The following is a 22,105-nucleotide window of genomic DNA, read 5'->3' on the forward strand; positions in this document are numbered from 1 at the left end:
AAGGTGAGTCACTTAGCTGGAATATGTCTCCGACTAGTTATATGTTGAGAGTGTCAGATTTCAATTAATGAATGGCCACAAACATGCAGGTTTGTGAGCATTCATAAACTTACAAGGCTAACCACGCTTTGTTCTGGCCACCTCCCACATCTTACTTTAGACTTTATACTGCAGACTTCTCCGCACTCGTGGCAGTGTAATCTGCAGTAGTAAACCCATTTACGTCTGCTAGAATTCCATGTGTGAATCTCTACTAAGTATACATTAATGCATTTTCAGTGTTGAATGTTTCTTTACAAATAAAAATGCATTTTTTAGAAAGTTATTTTTTCAGAACGTGAAGTGCGATTTGGCAGCAAATTACTTACGATTTCTCCTCACACGAATGGTTTGATCTGATTTATATTAGTAATTTGCTTTAGTTTAAACAATGTTTAAAATATAATTTTACTGGATTGTTTAGATATTATTTATTTGTTGCAGGTCACCTGAAAAAAATATGAAGAGAATTCCGTTGCACTCAATCGTACAGCTGGATCCCAATGCTAAGCAAGAGGAAAGATCTATAGCACAGGTGATGTGCAGAGTTCTTACTCTGCGTTTATCTTACTCTAAAGTTTGTTCACTTCTCATAACCATGTCTTAATCTCCAGTGAACATCATATTAACATTATTGATTGAAGTTATTATGTTCTAAAGAGTCGAGAATTTGCATCTTTAATTTTCTAATTTTGAAAGAAAGAATCCAGTCTGATTATTACTGTATTCCGATAGGTCTTGCTGAAAGTCTTATGTTCAAGTTAAGCATTTCACCTCTATCTTCAGGGCTAATACTGTAGAAATCAAAAATCCACTTTTCAGGGGTTCCACTGATACTTAGTCCTTTTAAAGTCACAAAGAAGAACTTGACACAGAACCTGGAATATAAAAGTACATTTTTATTAACCTCAAATGAGTGAGACTACGTCACACAGAAGCCTTAGCAACTGAACGAGGCAGTCTGCCAGAATAGTCTTACTTCACGTTTTATATACTCTTTATCCTACCCCAGGCATGTAAGGGAGTTGTACCAATTACATTCCTAAACAAATGGAAAATCTGGAGAGTCAGCAGGTGAGTAGCCTTTGGGGTTTTAGCAGGATATGGGCAAAACATTATAATTACATAGTTCACAAAGGTTAATCTGATTTAGATGGCACTGCAGGACATGACATGATTACATGTACAGTATCCCAACCCAAAAGTTAATCATTAAGAATGTCCCAAATTCAACCTCCAAAAGCCGGACAAACCTTTAATTGAAAGCATAACCCATGTAATGAAGAAACATAAAAAGAAACAGTAACAGATGATGAACAAGATAAGGCATGTGCAAGGAAACTAAAAGTTAACGATGTCCTGAACATTGATTGGCAATCTCAGACAAATATCGATCAGGGAAATTGGCTTTGCGAGGTCAGTTTCTTACAGTTCATTTCAGAGTCAAAAAGAAACCTTAGTTAATGTATACATGAACTAAGAAGGCCAGGCCACTTTATTCGCCAGGCTACCTTCACAGGCCTACGTGAGGGCAACACAAAATGGTGGAACAGAAGAAAATGGAGTCATACTCGAGAATTACAGAACCTCAATACAAGAACTGCATTCTAGAATCAAGCATCTTAGCTAGCAGAATGTATTTTTCATAACATTTTAGATGATAAAATTGATAGCATTAACATTCTACACTTCATGGTAAAGCGCAGAAGGCAGCTTTCTCGAGAAAAACGATGAATTCCTTTACGCTCAATTGTGTACGCCATAAAAATGGTGACATAAAGGAAGTTTAACCACCTTGTTTAAAATTTGCAAATGCGGCTTTTAAAATTGTGATGCTTTTTTTAAAAACTTGCACACATTTTTCACAAAAACATTTTCACAAACCAAACAGATTTTCTATCTCGAGATCCCCACCCACCAGGGGGCCATATTTAAAAATCCCTTCAAAGGGGTGTAGTTGGTCTTCCTCATTGGCCATTCACTTAAGATTAATGAGAGATCAGATCAGTGAGAGTACTCCTAAATCCCACGTTTACCTATGTCTGTCACCATGTTTGTATACATTGAACTATCTACCGTTTTCAGTCCTCACTTCATGATGTTAAAAGAAAACCCTAATGATGGACTACACAACAGGAGAGTCCTCCTGGGGAGGATAAGGTCTAGGGTTCCTCTGCTGTAACCAGTATATTCATTTTTTGTCAAAGTTTAGTTACTCTTGGGTCTGGTGTGCATTTTGTTGACTCATTGTAGCCCTACCAGTAGGTTTTGATCCCTGAATGATAGTACATATTTGAATTTTATCATTATGCATGTCCCTATGTAGGAACTGATCATGCATCCTACATGTGCAGACATGCAGAAATGAGAGATGCAACATTGGCGATTTGCTTAATCACTGGCATGCGGCATGTATTTCAGTATCGCCAGATTCCTTATATTGAGAAGGATGTATATGTCCCCCATAAGCTGTGGCCCAGGACACCAAAAGAAATACAGGACAAATTATGCTCCTATGGTGGCTGAGCACAGAAAACCTGTGTCGGTTAGCCATGTCTGCTTCTACCCTCTTAACTAAGACGTCATTCTAACTTTTTTGAGTTCATAAATAAAGACACTTAGCAGATCCTCATCCGCTAGAAATACAGGGCTGTATCAAGACTGCGGCCATACAGTGGTGTAGTGTGGTACAGATTGATGCTGCACTGGATCGTTTGTACCGTTCATTGTTGTTTTAAAACTAACAAAGGAGTTTAGGGAGAACAATCTAAGTATATAGGTGTGCTAAAACACCATCATAAATAGGTTCTCTAGCTGTTCAGAATGAACCAAAAAACGAGCATCAGGATGCTCCATGGCTAGCTAGCTCCGAAGTCTTCCAAAGGATATGTAAAATGAAACAGTTTAAGTTGAAGAACATATCTATAACTACCAGAATTGCAACTTGTAAACCACAGAGGCACTATGCAAGGAAGGACAGAACCCTATAAGGAAATAAAGTTAATGATGTGACTCTCTCCAGAGTTGATAGAATCCATGTCACATATTATAAATGAAAGATTAGTGTTTTTTGAAAATTGGTAGTAAAAAAAACGGTGTAAAGAAAATGTATGGGGCTTAATGTGCAAAGAAATACAAATGGCACACAGTTCTGCTATCTCTAATTAGTGTAAAATTTGCATACGGCACCCGCTGAGAATTCCAGATTAACCAGTCCTTATCACAATAAGAAGAGTGAAAAAGAAACATTTAAAATTGATGAGATTAATTTAATACTGGTATACCATTCCAAAGCCGTACCAGAACTCAACTAGGGGTAAAAATAATCAAAAAACGAGAAGACCACGTGTAACATTTTACACCTGAAGCTGATCCAAAACATAAATATTACTTCAGATCTTGCATTAGTGCAAAACACAGACAGAGAACACAAAGTTGCTGATTAATGAGGATGAACATTGATTAAACAATAATACCAGTACTCAATCCCAAATGTGCCTGATATAAGAATCCATGATACTGGAATTGAACCTGATCCAAAATATACTGAGAGAGATTGTGAGGTATTGTCATTTAGTCATATGAATTCGTAAGAGTAACTCTTGCAAAGACCATCCTCAGTAGTCCCACAGTACTAAGACTGAAATTATTCCTTTAGGTCTAATCTGCAGAGTCCCACAGGTTAATTGTGGTCCTTTGCAGCGACCTCCTGTTGAGTTAAAGGGTTATCAAAGAATAAAAGCAACACAAGCTAGGCCTGTTGAAGACAGTACCATTTTGTTTATTTTAGAGTTTTATATAGCACAAAATCGACCCGTAGGTATCAGAGCGCATTACATGAGCAGCAGTCACCTTACAGACATGCACATTCATTTTTGGTAGGCACTGGGAAATTAAGTGATTTGCTCAGAATCACAGGATGTCGAGGATCCCTGCCGAGATACGACCTATATTCCTCAACTTCGAGTTCGTCCACTCTGGCCGTTAGGACACTTCCTCTCCCCATATATTTTTATTATGGATCAGTAGTTCTGACTTAAGCCATTCAAGTTGCAGGATTTCAACAATATATTATTCTTAGTACTAGACCCTGGAAGGTCCCTAAATATGGTACTATATCTTGTGGGGGTCCACGCGAACAACTTGCAATTAGTCATGGCCACAAGACTGTTCATACTGCCCCAAGCACCTGATTGGGTGAGGCGCAGGTGGACAATGGAAGGGAGAAGGAAGAGGTTTGGTGTTCTGAGCTCATGTTCCTCACTCCCTTTGATCTGGGATAAATTTACCTTTTAAAAGTCTGCTGCTTCCTGCATCTTGCTTTGCCATACTACCAATCCTCCCATTAATTTTCCCATTTCTCGACTATGGAACATTTCCTTATTTTAATTTCATCTAATGTCTTGAGGCCCAGTTCTCATACAATGCTTACTTTGAAGCAACTCAAGCGCAATAATTTCGAAATTTGTATAATTCTTTTCCATATTGGTGCTATAATGTTTTTTACCGGATTTTGTGAATATATTGCTTTACTTGGACTGCTACCTCAACAATACATGTCCTAAAATAAGCAGGACTTTTACGCTTGCTTTGCCAGTTATTCAGCATTTCACTATGCATGTACCAGAACTTGAATATACATGTGCCATAACTTGAATGTGCTTTGATCTTATATAAAAGAAACGTATCAAGATACTGGAAAAATTACAGAATACCAATGTTATGGACTTCACACTTCTAGGGTAGGGCATAGCACTTTTAACACAGAAGGCTTGTTAGTTGTTGATAAGGCGTGACACTTAAGCTGTGTCCAATTTGCATGCTAAACTTTCAGCAGCCATCAACAAACATAGGCAATGCCAATAAGTCTCTCCTTCAATGACGTGACCTAATCTTTTAGCTTTGCCAATGGTGCTGCCAAAGTTTTGCTTTGGAAAAATCCTTACATCTGGGTTGCGGAGCATTGCACGATTCTGAGTGGAAGATGCGTTGCTCAGCACCTGTTCCAGTGAGCTTCTATGCAAGGTCCTATGTTGAGGATGCAGTGTATACAGGTAGTTCTGAGGAGTTGTGGGGCACTGATGTGAGTTACTTCATCAAGGAGGCATTGCGCAACAATGGGTGTGTTGTGCTGCGTCGAGGAAGCGTCGCACCGTTGTGACTCCAACAATGCTGTGGGCTGTGATGCAAGGTTCTGTGTCAGGAATGCATTGGAGTGCAGTAGTTCTGAAGCAGCTGCGAGGAAATGCATCATGGTATGCCTGTTCTGCCTACAGGGCCAAAGCTGGCCTAGCAGAGCACCTTAAGGCCCACTTTCAAGTATCCATGACTGGGATGGCACCACTTAGGGTGTAGAACTCACAGCAGACAGAGTCCTGGTACTGGGTTCAAGTGGTTTGAGCCTTTTCTTTCCATGAGGCTCTGAACAGTAGTCCAGCCAACTAGCCGTGGAGTCAATCTGGTGGTCAAGATGCAGTCCCATTCCTTCTTACTTAGACAGCAGGGCAATAGAGTAGCATTCTGTAGGAAGCTGGATCTGTATATACTATACCAACATAAGGTATAGTGTGCTCAGATTCTAGGGAGTTCCCAGAGGTATAGCAGAGGCTAAATTAGACAAGTACTAACAGCTCCCTTTTTGGTAGTGTGGGCGAGCAGTTACACTTACCAGGAGGGTGTGTTAAGCATTTATTGTATTCACTCAATCATGTCTGATGGCACACACTCAGAGACAGAATCCAGACCAATTAGGTAAGTTTAAAAAAGGTATACTTATGTTTTATTTCTAGAACCAAGCAGGACTTGGCACAGTTAAGTGAAATATACTGTCAAGTGCAAAACAGTTTAAATTACACAGTAATTTCTTTTGGAATACTTTTAGATTACTTTTGGAATACATCAACTAATCTGGGTGGTATGCCTAGATACCACACAGTGGATCCTACAACACAAGGTAAGTAAGACTTTTTCAAGTTTGCTATATAGGTATTTTTCTTTTCATACAAAAAGTTCGACTCACCAACAATATTAGGAACAAACTCATAACATGGGTTCCTATGTGAGAAAAAGGATTTGCAGTTTCTCAGGTGAGTAAACAACTTACGAGGGGGAGTCTTGGGGGCTAGGGCCAAGGAGTGTTAGACACTGGAAATAGAAGACAGAGTTGTGAGGCCATTAGAGCTGTAATATGAGTCTCATGATCGTCCAACCTGGTTAAATGCAAACCAACAACACAACAATACGTGAAAGCAAAGCGGGCTTTTGGCAATCCCGATTGGATTGCCAGTGAGGGCCAACCTTGATGAACATTATGGGCGTTCTACTGTAGACAACGTTATGATAAATTATCTGACCCTTTGATCCTTTTTAGGCCAAGGCAAAAAGACCTTTTGCGATCGCTGTGGCTTTTCAGCCAAAGACGTGCACGAGTTCCATTGCCTTCAATGGCAATACGTGCACGTCTGGCGATTGACTTGCGGGAGCGAGCGCCGCCATATGGCAGCAATTATCGCTCTCACAGGTGAATCGCGCAGTCCCCCTTCCTCCCCCTGCTGCCACACGAGGCGCGCGTGCCTCCCTCTGCAGGCTGCCGTGCTTGTTTTTGTTATTGCATGCATACGGTCACCGAGTTTAGACAGTGTCATATTTTCTTTTCTTACCCCCTTCCGTGCGGGGGTAATTCCCCCGCTGTGCTGGGGGCGGGGGGCACGCGCAGCGCCCCGGTGCTCATGACGAGTTGAGCTCGTCATGAGGCATGGCGCTCGTGTGCTCATGACGAGCTGAGCTCGTCATGACCACACCCGTTCCTGTGGAAGGCTCAGCACAACAGGGGAATTATCCCCGCATGTGAGCGTTCCACAGCTCATGACGAGAGCACCGGAGCGCCATGCCTCATGACGAGCTCAGCTCGTCATGAGCATAGAAGAGGTTAAGCAAACAGAACTGTCGCCTATGGAGTCCTTTCAACACCCAGCGTGCCATCTGGTGCCAATACGCTTTGCATGGTTTTTTTTTGTCATTCCCCCCGGGGCACAAGCAGGCATCCACTTCTGTCTTTTTTGCTGCGATCAGCTGTCCTGACAGAAGTGGATGCCTGCTTGTGCTCCGGGGCAACTGACAGCAAAAACAAGCATGCATCACTTCTTTTTGCTGCGATCATCTTGTTGAACTTTGAATAGATATTATCTTTTTGCAGTCCTAAAATGTGAGTCCCCCCTACTTCTTGGACAAGGCCCTTCATAGTTCCCTATCCTTGTCCCACATCTTGCGGGTAATCTCTGCACTCCTCTCCCGTTCCTTTCAGACCTCACACCCCTCCTCACTCCCAGAGCCTCAACACTTGTCTACTGCCCAACCCCCTGCTGGGTCACTCATACTATTTATTAAGTAACCTGTTATCCACAGGCGTGACATCCTGGTGGCCTTGGGATGCCGGAAGGACAACATCCTGGACTTCTGCTGTTACCGGGATGCTCTGAACCTTGCACCCAGGAATCTCCCAATTAAATCAGGGTGTGGGCTAGCTGCCACTCATTGGCTCCACCCCTTCCGCCTTCACAGACATTAAATGGAGGAGACTGAAGCCAGCAGCTGACAGCTGTAACCTTCCTCTCACTCTGCAAGCGCTGCCCCCCCCAAGGGTTTTAAAAAAGAACAAAAATAAAGAAACCAAGTGGGGTCTCGAGATTGCAAACTCTGATAACAATTGAAATAGGGTTAAAAAGGCTCCCACGGGGAAAAAAAGTGCACGCACCATACGAATAGGAAATAATAGGAAAAAAAGAAACAACGACAAGTACTCAGCATTATTGGATTTTATTTTCAGATTCCCTTTTTGTGGAGGGTCATTATATAGAGGTGTGAACATGAAAGACGTGCTTATTGAGTGTAGCCAAGACAGAATGTGCTGAAATAAATTAAACAACACGTGAAATACAGAGTAACAGACGGGAGACACCCTGTTTATAATGGAGTGACGTTCTTCTCCTGGTGCGAAGCATGGCTCTTGTTTGCCGGATCATTGGCATTGTAATGTCCTGGTCGGGGCCTAGGAACAATGGTTAGAGACCACACGTTGACTGTGCTGGTGGTCAGTACACTGCCTGCCACGCCCAGGGTCCTGGGCCCTTTATTGATTACTGTGCGTGCCCTCCGTGCAAACGTCGGGCTAAACCAACTACCCCACGCCTGTGGGGGGGGGCGGAGCATTGACGTTGTCTCGGCCGTGGGCCGTAGTGGTTGCGTCCAAACACGGCAACACTGCAGGCATTTACTGTATTCGCAGACAAGGCCAAAAGCTGTTAATATTCTTCTAAATATATGACAAAGGAGTTTTGTTTATTTTTTAACGGCATATTCTTCAATAAGCAATATTTGATTCTAGCGCCTTCAAGGGCTGCTGCAGACATCTGCGCGCTGCGCAGTAACAAGTGTTTCCTGTAATGACACTCTCCCGTGGTGCGCCAGGACCACAGCATGCCCTCACTGCTAGTAACAGGAAGTTGCGTTTAGAGAGCGAGAGGGGCTGAGCGCACCTATTCACTCGTCGAATACTAGAGAACTCGGGCGGCAAAGCAATGCGGTCTGTCCCAATCTATACATCTCTGGTCATTTTTTCTCTGAATAAGAATAGGTCCCAGAGCTCAGATACAGGAGTCCTTGAATTTTACTGACAAAACGCCGTATGGGTGGATCATGGATAAAACGATGGATGGGGTGGGGTGGGGGTGGTGATGCTATGCAAGCGAATGAATGGACTTGCACAGTGCACCTCTGCCCCAGGGTTTTCTAGCTTGGAGGTGATGGGGGCTTGAGACGTTATGTCCTGGCTCAGTCCAAGGCCGATGGTATCTTAACACCTTGTTCAGTGGGCTCCAATTTAACACATCTGCATAAAATGGACAACATATGCACATGCCCACTTCGAATGTTTGGGGAAAATACGAAGCGGTAAAGGGGCAAGTGGCGTTGTCTGCAAATAGTGCATTGTTTGCAGTTCTATTTACGCTGTGCCCCTGCAGTACACCCCCCAGTGCGCATACAAACATATTTTACACTCATGGACACAGGAGGCCCCTCCTCCGACCTGCCAGCTGAGGGAAACTGCGTGTACAGACACCGGTGGCACTCCTACCCTGCACGCTCAATGCGCACATAAACACACATTTCCGCCTCAGGGCACAGGAGTCCCATCCTCTGACCTGTCCCTCAGGTAAGGTGCACGTGCAGAGTTCAACTGACCCCTGCAGGCTGCACTGTATGTACAGTACACAAACACCCAATTCAGCCCAGTGACACAGAAGGCCCGTCCTTCAGCCTTGCAGATGGGGGATGCACTGCATGCACAGAGCTCCGTGAGACACTATACACCTACCCCGCATGTGATGCCCAGCCACCTCGTGCTCACGGGTACAGGAGGGCAGTGCTTAATTTGTAAACTAAAACGTACCAGGGCCCTTGTCAGGAGGCCACTTCCTTCACCCATTGCCCCTGCCGCCAATGACAGTACAAACACAACTATCCATCACACTCCCTACAAGTGTGACAATTGGGCCTATTCTGCACGCCTAAAGCTATGAGAATGGTGTCGGCGGTAGGTATGAGTCGTTTTCAGTGTTCACTGAATTAACAAACTACTGTTGCTGTGCTTCTCTTTAAAATAGACAGACAGTGCAACCATGTGCCAGACTGTCTAACGCTTCGGTGAGGAGATGAAGAACCGGTGAGAAGCACCGTAAACCACAGGCTCAAATTAAGCAGTGAAGGATGCCACACTCGGCACCCCACCCCATGGGATCCCGCTTCACTGGAGATATGTGCGTCCACAGATGTCCACAGTACCGACACCTCGGCACGCACAGTGCGAACAACGTAAACACACGTTCCAGGCTCAAGTGTACACGAGACCCATTGTCGGGATGTCGGCCCAGGGATGCAGTGAGAGCACATTGAGGCAGAATGGGAGTCTCACTCAATCCCCTGGGGGCGCGAGGGGCGTTGGTGATTCTGCTAATCTTCAAGGGTCTGGAGACAGGGAGCCATTTGGGGGGAAGCCGAGCAGATGGAGAGGAAGAAGGCCCGCGCGAGGCTTTAGGCCCGGGCCTCCCCGGACACTCGAAACCAACTCTCTAAGCCCGACGCTCTGCTCCAGGGTGAGTGATGCTCTAATGCTATCGGGCCTCAGATAAGGGAAGGATGTTTTGGTTGGTGGGAGACTCCAGGTGGGGCTGATTTTTCTTCAAGGGAGGGCACCCGACTCCCACGCTGTCTACTGGCACCGCTGCTGCATACATGTCACTTATCCATCTGCATGTGTGCTCTTGTTTGCTGGTTTTCATGTGCCCATCATCTGTTGAATTAGTTTCACTCGGAAACAGCTTGGCAGCCTTTGCTCCTGCTGCAGATATGGTAAAGAGGGCAAAGCCAACCAATTAACAGGTATAGCCGAGCCAGAGCCATGATGTGGCACCGGCTTTAAGAGCCAGGGCCGGACTGGGAACCCAAAGCAGACCTGGCAAATTATGTCAGACCAGCCCCCACATGGTGCATAGTGCAACGAGCAAGCCTGACCACTACAAGGGGGTTGGGGGGACTCTACCCCAAGAAGATTTGGGAACAAGCATTGGCATAGCCAAAAGGTTTCGCCTTTGAGACCTCACGGAAACCTGGATGAACGCCTCCTCTGCACCCGACATCGCCATCGCCATCCCGGACGGGTACAAGATCATCAGGAGGGACCGCATCAACCAGACCAGAGGTGGCATCGCCATCGTCCACAGGAACACCATCCGCATCACGACCGACGCCAACGACTCCTTCGCCGCAGCCGAACATCTCCACTTCCAGATTCACACCGACCCTAAGACGACCCTCAGAGGCACCCTCGTCTACAGACCCCCGGGACCACGCACACAATTCAGCGAAGACATTACAGACTTCATCAGCCCGCACGCCCTCCCCTCCACTGACTACATCCTCCTCGGGGACCTCAACTTCCACCTGGAGAACAACTAGGACCGCAACACCACCGCCCTGCTGGAAAACCTCGCCAACCTCGGACTCAAGCAACTGGTCAACACCCCCACCCACTACGCCGGCCACACGCTTGATCCCGTCTTCTCTTCCAGCAAGTACATCACCTTCAGCCACGCCACCGGACTCCACTGGACCGACAACAGCTGCATCCACTTCAGCTTCAAAAGATCCACGACCCACCACCACCCGCAACAGGTACCTCACAGGAATTGGAGCAAGATCACCGCAGACCAGCTCACCACCTCCCTCAGCCAGAGCCCTGCCGCCAACACAACGGACCCCAACGAAGCAGCCCGCAACTTCACACAGTGGCTGACCGCCTGCACCCACGACCTCGCGCCACTAGAGAACCCTCCCAGCAGACCCAGAAGCAAGAAGGCATCCTGGTTCACCGACGACCTCAAGGACTCCAAGAAGACCTGCCGCACCCTCAAGAAAGCCTGGCTCCTCGACCGGACCACCGACAACATGACCGCCCTCAAACACGCTACCCGCAAGGACCACCAGCTCATCCGCACCACCAAGAAGAAATCCCTGAAGGAACGACTGGACAACAACACCCACGACAGCAAAGAGCTCTTCACTATCGCCAAGGATTTCTCCAACCCCAGCACCGGCACCAACGACATCACTCTGTCACAAGACCTCTGCGACTCCCTCGCCTCGTTCTTCCACCGCAAGATCGCCGACATCCACAACAGCTTCGGCGCCCCACCCACGCACCCAACCGTCGAACCAACGCCCCCCACCGCCACCCTTCGCACCTGGACCACGGTGACCACCGAAGACACAGCCTGCACGATGAACACCATCCACTCCGGATCACCGACCGACCCCTGCCCACACCACGTCTTCAACAAGGCCGACTCCACCATTGCACCCCAACTCCGGAACATCATCAACGCCTCCTTCAACACCGCCACCTTCCCGGAGAGCTGGAAGCACGCCGAGATCAGCGCCCTCCTGAAGAAACCTACAGCGGACCCCACCGATCTCAAAAACTTCCGCCCCATCTCGCTCCTCCCTCTTCCTGCTAAAGTCATCGAGAAGATCGTCAACAGACAGCTGACCGCCTTCCTCGAGACGAACGGATCCCTCGACCCCTCGCAGTCTGGCTTCAGAGCCAACCACAGCACCGAGACCGCCCTCATCGCAGCCCCCGACGACATCCGGACCCTGCTCGACAAGGGGGAAACAGTGGCCCTCATCCTCCTGGACCTCTCCGCTGCGTTCGACACGGTCTGCCACCGCACCCTAGTCCAGCGCCTCAGCAACATCGGTATCCAAGAGAAGGCACTGGAGTGGATCATCTCGTTCCTCGCCGGAAGAACACAAAGAGTCCGCCTCCCCCCGTTTCACTCCGAGGTCACCGAAGTCATCTGCGGCGACCCGCAAGGATCTTCACTCAGCCCCACCCTCTTCAACATCTACAGGAAACCTCTCGCAGCCATCGCACGCCAGCACAACCTCAACATCATCTCTTACGCCGACGACACCCAGCTGATCCTCTCCCTCACCAGAGACCCCGACACCGCCAGAACCTGCCTACAGGAAGGGATGAAAGACGTCGCCGAGTGGATGAAGGACAGCCGCCTGAAACTGAACTCGAACAAGACGGAAGTCCTCATCCTGGGATCTTCGCCCTCCGCCAGGGACGACTCCTGATGGCCCCCAGCCCTGGGCACCGCACCCAAGCCAAGCGACCACGCACGCAACCTGGGCTTCATCCTGGACCCCTCCCTCTCGATGACCAGACAAGTCAACGCCGTCTCCTCATCGTGCTTCAACACCCTGCGTATGCTTCGCAAGATCTTCCGCTGGATCCCGACCGAGACCAGGAAGACTGTCACCCAGGCACTCGTCACCAGCCGACTGGACTACGGAAACGCCCTCTACGCCGGAACCACAGCCAAGCTACAGAAAAGACTCCAGCGCATCCAGAACGCCTCCGCCCGACTCATCCTGGATGTCCCCCGACGCAGCCACATCTCCAGCCACCTGAGGAACCTGCACTGGCTCCCCGTCGACAAGAGGATCACGTTCCGGCTCCTCACCCACACACACAAGTCTCTCCACGACCTGGGCCCCAAGTACCTCAACGACCGCCTGACCTTCTACACGCCCACCCGCCAGCTACGGTCCACCAGCCTCGCCCTCGCAGCCGTACTACGCATCCGAAGAGCCACCGCCGGAGGAAGATCCTTCTCTTACCTGGCTGCCAAGACTTGGAACTCCCTCCCCATCAACCTTCGGCTGACCCAGGACCATCTCGCCTTCAGGAAACAACTCAAGACCTGGCTGTTCGAGCAGTAGCATACCCCTCCCCCCAAGTGCCTTGAGACCCTCCCGGGTGAGTAGTGCGCTATACAAATGGCATGATTGATTGATTGATTGATTGATTGATAAGTCTTTAGTTATCCAGCACAATATCCTTGGTGCAACAACATCAAGTGTTGCATGGCTAAACACTTATAAGGTCCCAAAGGCGAGACCTATTGGCTATGCCAGTGCTTGTTTGTCATTGATGCCCTCTACGCTCTATCAAATTTACTTGAATCGTATGTTGTGCCAAATTAATTAACGACATTAAAGTGTGTCGCACAAATTTCATAGACAACCACACGACCACATAGAACCCTTCCAACATTGCTGTACGGGAGAATAATACATTTCTCTTCCTTTGGTTGTTTTGCCATTCTAAGCAGGAGATGACTTTTCTAGGGTCTCATTACAATTTGACTTGATAAACTGAAAACACCTTTGTCCTGAAGAAGGCAAAGGACTTTTAAATTTTTGCCGAAATGCCACGTCAACAGTTTCTCTGTGTTGTTTATTGTTGTATTTATTATCAATATTTGTATTTGTTATTTGCTCTTTGAAAGTCTGAAGAGGATGGAGACAATGAAACCAATACGTGAAGGAAATTATTGTTTCAAGATATAATTGGTGATCATACGTATTTGTATTTTTTATGATTTTCAGAATAACTAGTTTTTAAATCAAGTGTTTTAAAAAAAATACCATAAGTTTGAGTACATTATTGATGTTTGAGTATCTTTATAACACATTACAGCAACTTGTAAACTGATTAGTTATCCCGGGAAATGGGACTGCCTGCTAAGGGTGCGGCGGTCCCGCATGGGTAATTAAGATGCGCCCGCCACACTGGTGGGCGCATCCTGCATTTTTTTGCATTGGGGCAGGCGGTGCTGTCAACAGCACCTGCCACAATACAAAAAAGGCATGTGCGTATTTGCATGCACAACGTGGCAGCACCGCATGGTGCCTGCCATGTCATCCGTGCAAATGCAGTGGGGTTGGTACCCCCCATGTGCCCCCCCCAACATCCTGGGGGCCCGCAACGAGCTTCCAACTGAGGAAACCGCATGCCTTTCCTTGGCAGGAACACCGCCACGGAAAGGCTGCTTCCCGCTGCCATCATAATATGGATGGTAGTGTCTAGCAGACACCGCCACCATATCAGGCCCCTTTTCCACCCGGTCACCTGTGTGACCGGCGGAAAACCGGCGGACAGTTTTTCTGGCCGCCGGGGTCCCCCCCGCCATACTAATATGGTGGGGGAAATGGGAGGCGAGCGGTGTATAATGGCGGGCGTAACGCCATATGGGCGGTGGCGATCCGCCCGCCATTATAATAGACCCCTTTGCATTGTTTCCTTCACCTCGCCTCCCCCACCTGAGGGGCAGGGTTGGCAAAGGTGGGCACACCTCTACTCCTAGCTTGGTTTTCCCACCAATTATCTTGCCCAAAGTTGGGGTCAGAACCGGTGGGAACCAGTTGCTGGGGTCAGCTTACTAAGGTGGCAGGCCTTTGAAGCTTCCCCTTTTGTGGACCCAGCCCATTGTGGGAGAGGAGGCATAACACCTCTGCCACGGATGGGCTTTGTTTCTGGATCCAGCGAGCGGAGGCTCTCTACCCAGGTGTCCAGAAACCAGTCTGGTGTTGTCAAATGGCAGGCAGCAATTCAGGAACAACACCAGGGCTTTACATGTGCCAATAGGTATAATAATCCAGTGTCACCATTGTTTAAAGGAAAGAGCAAAAGCACTGGTTAGCAATTGTAAGGTGTATAGAGTCTTAAAAGCCAACAAAAATGGGTGAAGAAAACAAGAGGGTGAAGGCAGAAAGTTTCGGGATGACCCTGTAAAGAACCAAGCAAAAACATGGCGATTGACTCAAGTAGGTGTGATCTCAGATATATTTTGGAAGTTCTAGAGGCATGAAAATGTCATCTAGTGTATGGCTTTACTGAGTGAGTGGAGCATTTTGCACATTTTGTGAGTGCCAGATCCACAGGGCTGTCGCTTAGTGCTTTTTGGGAAGATTTGTTAGGGTGATCTAATCAAATGTTGAACTCTCCAAGTATGACATGAAAGGGTGATTATGGGCTATTGATCAATTGAGGTCACTCTTATTTTCTAATACATTAGATTCAGGTTCAAAGTTAGAGCTGTGTCTCCATACAAAATGGATTTTTTGGGTTGCTGGTAACTTTGCCACTGTTTGATAAATCTTTACGAAGGTTTCCCAAAAAGTCTCTTCCTCCTCGGCTCCTTTCTGGAAAGTTTCTGGTAGATCGATCGAGTGGGGGCCGAGAAAAAAGGGAGGTCCCAAAACGTGTTTCCACTTGCAAATTTCTGTAGGTAAATTAAACAGGGATACCGCAAAAACAGCTGAATGTAATTACACCAAATTTGTCACAAAGCTATATCTTTACCCAGATAGTGTTTTATTGTGATCTGGTATTATTTTGTTCAGTAGATTCTGAAAAATTAATTTTCAAATTATTTGTATATTTCACACTGCGAAGGATCTACAGAGCTGAAATCTCAAGATAAGGTCTGATTAGCTGCCAACACATCAGCAAAGATGTGGCGGCAGACATTTTATCACTGAGGGAATCAGCCCCTTGTCCTGTAGTAAAGAAAAATATATATATGGGCAGGGTAGAGATACTCTGCACACCTAGGCTAGATGGGGGTGGAGTCCCAGAGAGACCCCCTTTTGGTGCCAAAGAAAGATGTATATATGTTTTAGTCCATGCCACAGATCTATGCACCGCAAAAATAATGCAGCCTCCCATGCTTTTTTAATATAAGCCCCCTGGAGTGAGCCATAGCTAGGGGGTAGCAGATTATATTTTTTACTGGAAACCAGGGCATAAGGCCCCCCCACTGCAAACCTTATAGAGGTGCTACGGACCCCATCCCCCGTGACCAATATTCTTAATTAGGAGAGAGGGACATGGTGCCTCCTGCTCCCCTGGCCTCTTAAATGCGCACAACATCATGGTGCGCACACTGTTAGGTACCTGCAGGGAGTTGAGTGTCCAATCCCACCACGTATGGCAATTGAAATTTGACTTTACTTTAATAAAAACTGAAATTTTATGGGAAAAATACTAAGGGCCTAATTACAATGGTGATTGCAGCGGTAATGAGACCGTCCGACAAAGAGTCAGCGGTCCCACCCACCATATAACAATTTGTTCACCGTGTAGGCGGATGGAAACTGCCTTTTTCTACTGCTGCTTAGGAAAAGGGCTGCAGCACAAGCTGCAGAGGAAAAAAGCAGTTTTTGCACATCCATGCACCTTGTGCCAGGCACCATGTGGTGCCTGGCACCTGCTGTCTGGATGTGTGGGGAGCACTGCAGGTGCCCCATGCCACTTAGCAGTAGCCTACGGGCCCTGCTTGGGGCCCCCAAAGCACCTTTCCAGCTTCCTTTTCATGGCCACCATGAAAAGGCATTCAGAAGATATCCTAATCCCTACAGTGGTGCCTGAGCAGGCACCACCCTCTTTGTAGGGGTAGTAATCCAACCACAGTCCTAATGGGATCTTTAAGACTGTCTGAGGCTGCTGTCCTTCCCCCAAACTCTGCGCTCTGACTGCCTGTATTGTAATCCGGCAGTTGGACTGATTCCCAGAATGTCGGACGGACCGACATCGACTGCATGTCGGTGGTGGTTTGCCAGAGATCGTGATGAGCCCGTAACTTTCAAGTGACATTATTGTTTGAAATTATATTAATGTCTTTCTTTAAATTAAATTAAAACACTTAGAAATTCCCTGAAAACAAAGTTCAAGGGGATGTTATAGTTTGGTCATATTTTCAGTTAAAATATATTGCCTTAAAGGAACAAAACCCCTGAAATTCAGCAGTTATATTTATCTCAAGTAACTGGAACTCGTGTGCAGAGGAATGTGGGGTTTGTCCTGGGTGCCATGTCCCCTTTATAATTGGGTTAGAAGTCTAGTTTTCCCAACTGATTCAGTAAGTGGGAGAATACTCTTTCCGACTAGGAAATACATTTCATTAAGGAAGTTAGAGGTCCAATCGGATTTAGTATTATCTGTGATCATACTCCAAATGGTGAGTCATATTCTTAATGCAACATCGTTGTGTTCCAATGCCAATGCTTAATTGTCGGATAAAGGCTTGCTGGCTCTAAGGTTGAGCCAGGTTTCAAAGAAAACACATCAACCAATGCATGTTTCTCTCCTTTCCCGCAGTCAGGCATGGCGTTTTGCTCAATGCTGTTGATATTAGTGAGGATAGAGAGTGATGAGGTGTTCATATGGAAGAAGAGGGATCACCGAGTGGGGTGTGGGAAACGAGAAACTAATGGATATTGGGAGGAACAATAGCAGTGCCAAAATGGTAAAAGGTTAGAGACCATAGTGTATTCATGTTCCAAAGGCCAATGGAAATTGATGGGCCAATGATACATATTGTCAGAATACCATTTTGTGTAGGCATATCAACAGCAGTCATGTATGGTGCAGTTGATCAGGACACAGAAACAACTTTAACATGAGTATAGACTACATTGTGGTAAGTGGCACTGGCTCGACAATGAATTACAAGAAGTATGAAAAGAAAGAACAGAACAATATGGATGACAAACGGAGTCCGATAAAGTTTGTGGCAGTATTTACGAGCAATGTGTAAAAGGGAATTAAAGAGGTACAAAAAGGAGGCACAGGAATTATTAGGTTAAATGTACATTATAGCCTGTATAAGACTTCTAAAGGCTCATTCGGTGAAACTCGCTAAGAAAACAAGCATATAGATGGTAAGGGTGTGCAGGTCCTGGAGTCGGTCAGTAAGAAAAGAGATGTCTGTAGTAGAGCCGGAAGACTCTTGCTGTATGTATGGGTTAATTGTAGGTTTAGGGCGTTATTGTTTAATGATGTTAAGAAATCTTTCAAATCATTCTCCTCTCATTCCCATATAAGGAAGATGTAATCAATATAAGGACCCATAAGACCACCTTTCCAATTTTATCTATTGTTCTCTGACCACAGGCATTCTGTCTCCCAGAAGCCCATTGTTAAATTCGAGTATGTTGGGGCAAATGAAGTACCCATAGCAGTTCCTTGCTTTTGCCTGTAAAATCTGCCATCAAAGATAAAAACATTGTTAGTCAGACAAAAGGACATAATCTCCAGGAGCATTTTCGTATGGCTGAGTAAACTCAGGGACCGAGATCTCATAAAAAGCTCACATGCCATAAGTCCGTCATCATGGACTATCCAACTATAAATAGAGACCAGATCAACTGTGGCCATGATGTACCCTAGTTTCCATTCGGTTTCATTGATGCAGTTAGGAAAATCCATGGAATCATGTATGTAGGAGGGTAGATCGGCTACATATGGGAACAAAAAGATATCCTCAAATCTGGAAATATTCTCTTCGAGAGAGAGCCACATGAGCTGATGATGGGACGGCCTGGAGGATTTTTTAGGCTCTTGTGCACTTCTGGCAATACGTATAGAGTCGGGACAATTGGATTGGTGACCCTGAGATATTGCAGTTCATCCTCATCAAGCAGGCCTCCATCATGCCATAATTGTAATTTAGTATCAAAGGTAGACATAATTTGGTTAGTGGGGTTATTTTTTAACCTTTCGTAGTTGGTAAAATCCCCCAATTGTCTCCTAATCTCCCGATGATATTTGGTATGATCCATCACAACAATGTTCCCACCCTTGTCTGACTGTTTAATTATGATGTTGGTATCACTCCGTAAATCTGTAAGTGCCCACCAGTCCTCAGTTTTTATATTGGAATGTCTATGATTCCAATTTTCTTTTCTTTAATGTAGATGTCCCTCAGGTATTCTGCCACAAGTTCCTGGGAGACATCCACTCTGTTGCCTTGTGGCATTTGTGGGCAAAATTTCGATTTTCCTTTGCATTTACTGCTTATAGATGTATCTGTTTCTATACCTATTGCAGCACAATCCTCGAGATTTGATGCTCCATCATATTCAGTGTCATGTTGGTCTCCTTCATTAGTCAGATTGTATAGGTCTATCAAAGGTTCGATGTCTTCTCCGGTAGGGTTGGATAAAGGTTGTGTTGATTCAGATCTCAGTTTGGAAGTAGGCCTTGTGGCAAAAAACATCTTTCATGTTAGTTTCCTGAAGAATTTGTGGCGGTCCACTCTAGCCGAAGCTAGATCCAACCCTGATTCAGGGCAGAATGTAAATCCTTCATTAAGTAAGTTGATATGTTTATCACTCAAAATTTTGCTGGATAAATTGATCACTAGATTATCTTCCTTTGTATTCATGAGGTTATTTTCGTTTATCTTTTTCCCCTCTTTCCTTTCCCTTTGCCTCTTCCTGCTGCGTCTGGTTCTTTTTGTTCTTCTGCCACAGGAGGGGGCATCACCCCTCTCCCTCTTCCCCTTGTCGTCACTCGCAGCAGTCGCATTACCCCCGAAAAAATCTATCCTTGGCCTGCCAACCTGGGCACCTTCATCCCCCAAGCTGACCTCTGAACTTTCTGCACTTGAGAACTTTATTTGTTCATGTTCTTGAATTTGTTGCATGGTTTGCTTTTTAAAATTGGTGTCATACTGGCGGGTAAAGTTGTATACCCTTCCAGTGGCATAGTCAATTCTGTCTTTATTGAATTTTTCCATCATTTTCATTTGTATCTCTCTCCTGTGTTTCTGTAACCTTTTCTCCAGCTCTTCTGCTAATTTCTTCCCTTCCGGGCTTCAAAGAATTTTTCTAGCGATTTTTCAATGGCAGCAATTTTCTCCATTGCATCTTTCAATCTTTTTTCTGCATGTATTATAAGTGTGTCTATAAGTTTCATGGAGCACTGAGTGGTATCATTTTGCCATTTGAGGAGTACGTCAGAGTACAAATCTCTTAGAGTTGGTAAGACAAAAATTCTCAGGCCCCTGGGAATGTGCTTGCATTCAATGTATGTTTTTAAAGTTACACTCTCCCACCATTTGTTAATCTCCATTGTCCTTGCTTGCTCCAATTCCTTCAGCTGTTGTCGTGGTGTGTTGTTCAAATTGGGACTTTGGCTGTTACTAGGTCCTTCCTTGATGTCTCCACTTTCATCAAACATGTCTTTTAACATTAGCTCTCATTTACTCCATCTGTCTACCATACTGCTTATATATCCAAAAAAGTGTCTGTTTAGGACCAAAGTGAGTAATTTCACTGCAGTATTTCCCCTTTAAAAGCAATATTTTTTCTTTAAACATTGTAGGTGTACATGCACTGTAATGTAGCTTCCCTTTGAATCCATCACCTCGTCAGGATTTCCACCACATACGCAGTATATTTAATAAATAGATTACAGCCTGCGGTGTGAGCAGAAAACAACTTGCGCAAGCCTACAATTCTTTACACGGATACATTGTTGCAAGACAGGGTGTTGCCAAGATATGGTAAAGCTGCCCGGCAGCAGCGTGTGGAAGGGAGACCCTCACACGCGCCTTGGCACAAGCAGCCCACAAGTGTCGTCCCTCCTCCCGTCGCTGCCAAGCCTCTCACCGTCCCGTAGTACACTTCAGTACTATGCAGTAGGTTCCACACCCGTGTTTCGTCCTCCGTCATGGCTTGTCAGTTGGAGGCAGCTCCTTCCCTCACAAACACTGCCAGAAACGCTGATAAACAGAAGCAGTTTCACTTCCGGGTGCACGTCTCACATAGACCGGCTCTACGCTACAAATTAGAGAAAGCTTCTGTGATCAGCCCTGTTTTCACCACTTCATAACCAGGACCAACAGAAGGACGGCACACAGGAATCCTTTATAGAAGCAATTTATTAGGCTGCTACTGCTTCCAAATATGTTTAAGCACCTAACAAGCAAAGTGCAAGGTGCATGTTAGCCCACCGATCAGACCTCCGCGTTTCGGCCATAGCCTTCTACTGGGTCGTAGAGTTCAGTGCACAGAGTGCCATTTTAAAGGGACAGCTGTACCCTTTCCCACCACCAATTACAAACTTCATATGGTATTTGAAGGGAAAATATCTAATTTACAATTAATACAAGATGACGTTTGTCCATACTGCAGTTTGTTACAGAAACAAAAAATAATTGTGAAGTACCAAATTTCAGGCACTCAACCAGACAGATTTTACACCACACAAAGTAGACAGTCACATTGGACAACTGTTTTTAGAGTGGCTATATAGTCTATAATGATCTAATATCGTATTCCCAGGAGAAAAAAATGGAACAGTGCTAACCGCATCACCATCACTATATTGTAACCGGAACAATTCAACAAACCTGTCTATTCATAATAGATTGTGCATAAATATATAAAGTGCAAGGTGCTTTTTTTGTAAAATGTATTATTTTGACAATAGAATACGCAGATAAGATAGATTATAAAATGCAATATGCTATACTTGTAAAGTACCAGGGGTAAGAGGTGCTACACAAGGGTTCATGCAACCTAGTATTCAATTTCAAATGATTCCAATGTTGGATACAAAGTGCAAGGTGCTTTTTCTGTTAAGTATAGGAATTAGAAAGTGGCAGGTGCTGCTCCTATATCACCTCCTCTATTGCACTAATACTAGAATGCATAATGGTTCCAATATTGCACTCACAAACATCACACACACACACATATATATATATATATATATATATATATATATATATATATATATATATATATATATATATATATATATATATATATATATATATATATACATATATATATATATATACTAGCA

At 45.5% G+C, this 22,105-nt stretch overlaps 1 protein-coding gene across 7 annotated transcripts in view; it reads left to right on the forward strand.

Annotated features, from left to right (window-relative positions):
- LOC144769184 (uncharacterized) overlaps positions 1-22,105 on the forward strand; it is a 4,448,662-nt gene that overhangs the window by 2,135,341 nt on the left and 2,291,216 nt on the right. For all 7 annotated transcript variants that reach the window (XR_013598674.1, XR_013598675.1, XM_078653198.1 and 4 more), the window contains one exon: positions 484-574. Coding sequence is in view for 5 of the 7 variants with exons in the window: in XM_078653198.1 (XP_078509324.1) it covers positions 484-574 (91 nt within the window). In the remaining 2 variants the exon portion in view is untranslated. The remainder of the gene's footprint in view (positions 1-483; positions 575-22,105) is intronic.

This window comes from Lissotriton helveticus, chromosome 7 (assembly GCF_964261635.1).
Source record: "Lissotriton helveticus chromosome 7, aLisHel1.1, whole genome shotgun sequence".
NCBI classification, from domain to species: Eukaryota; Metazoa; Chordata; class Amphibia; order Caudata; family Salamandridae; genus Lissotriton; species Lissotriton helveticus.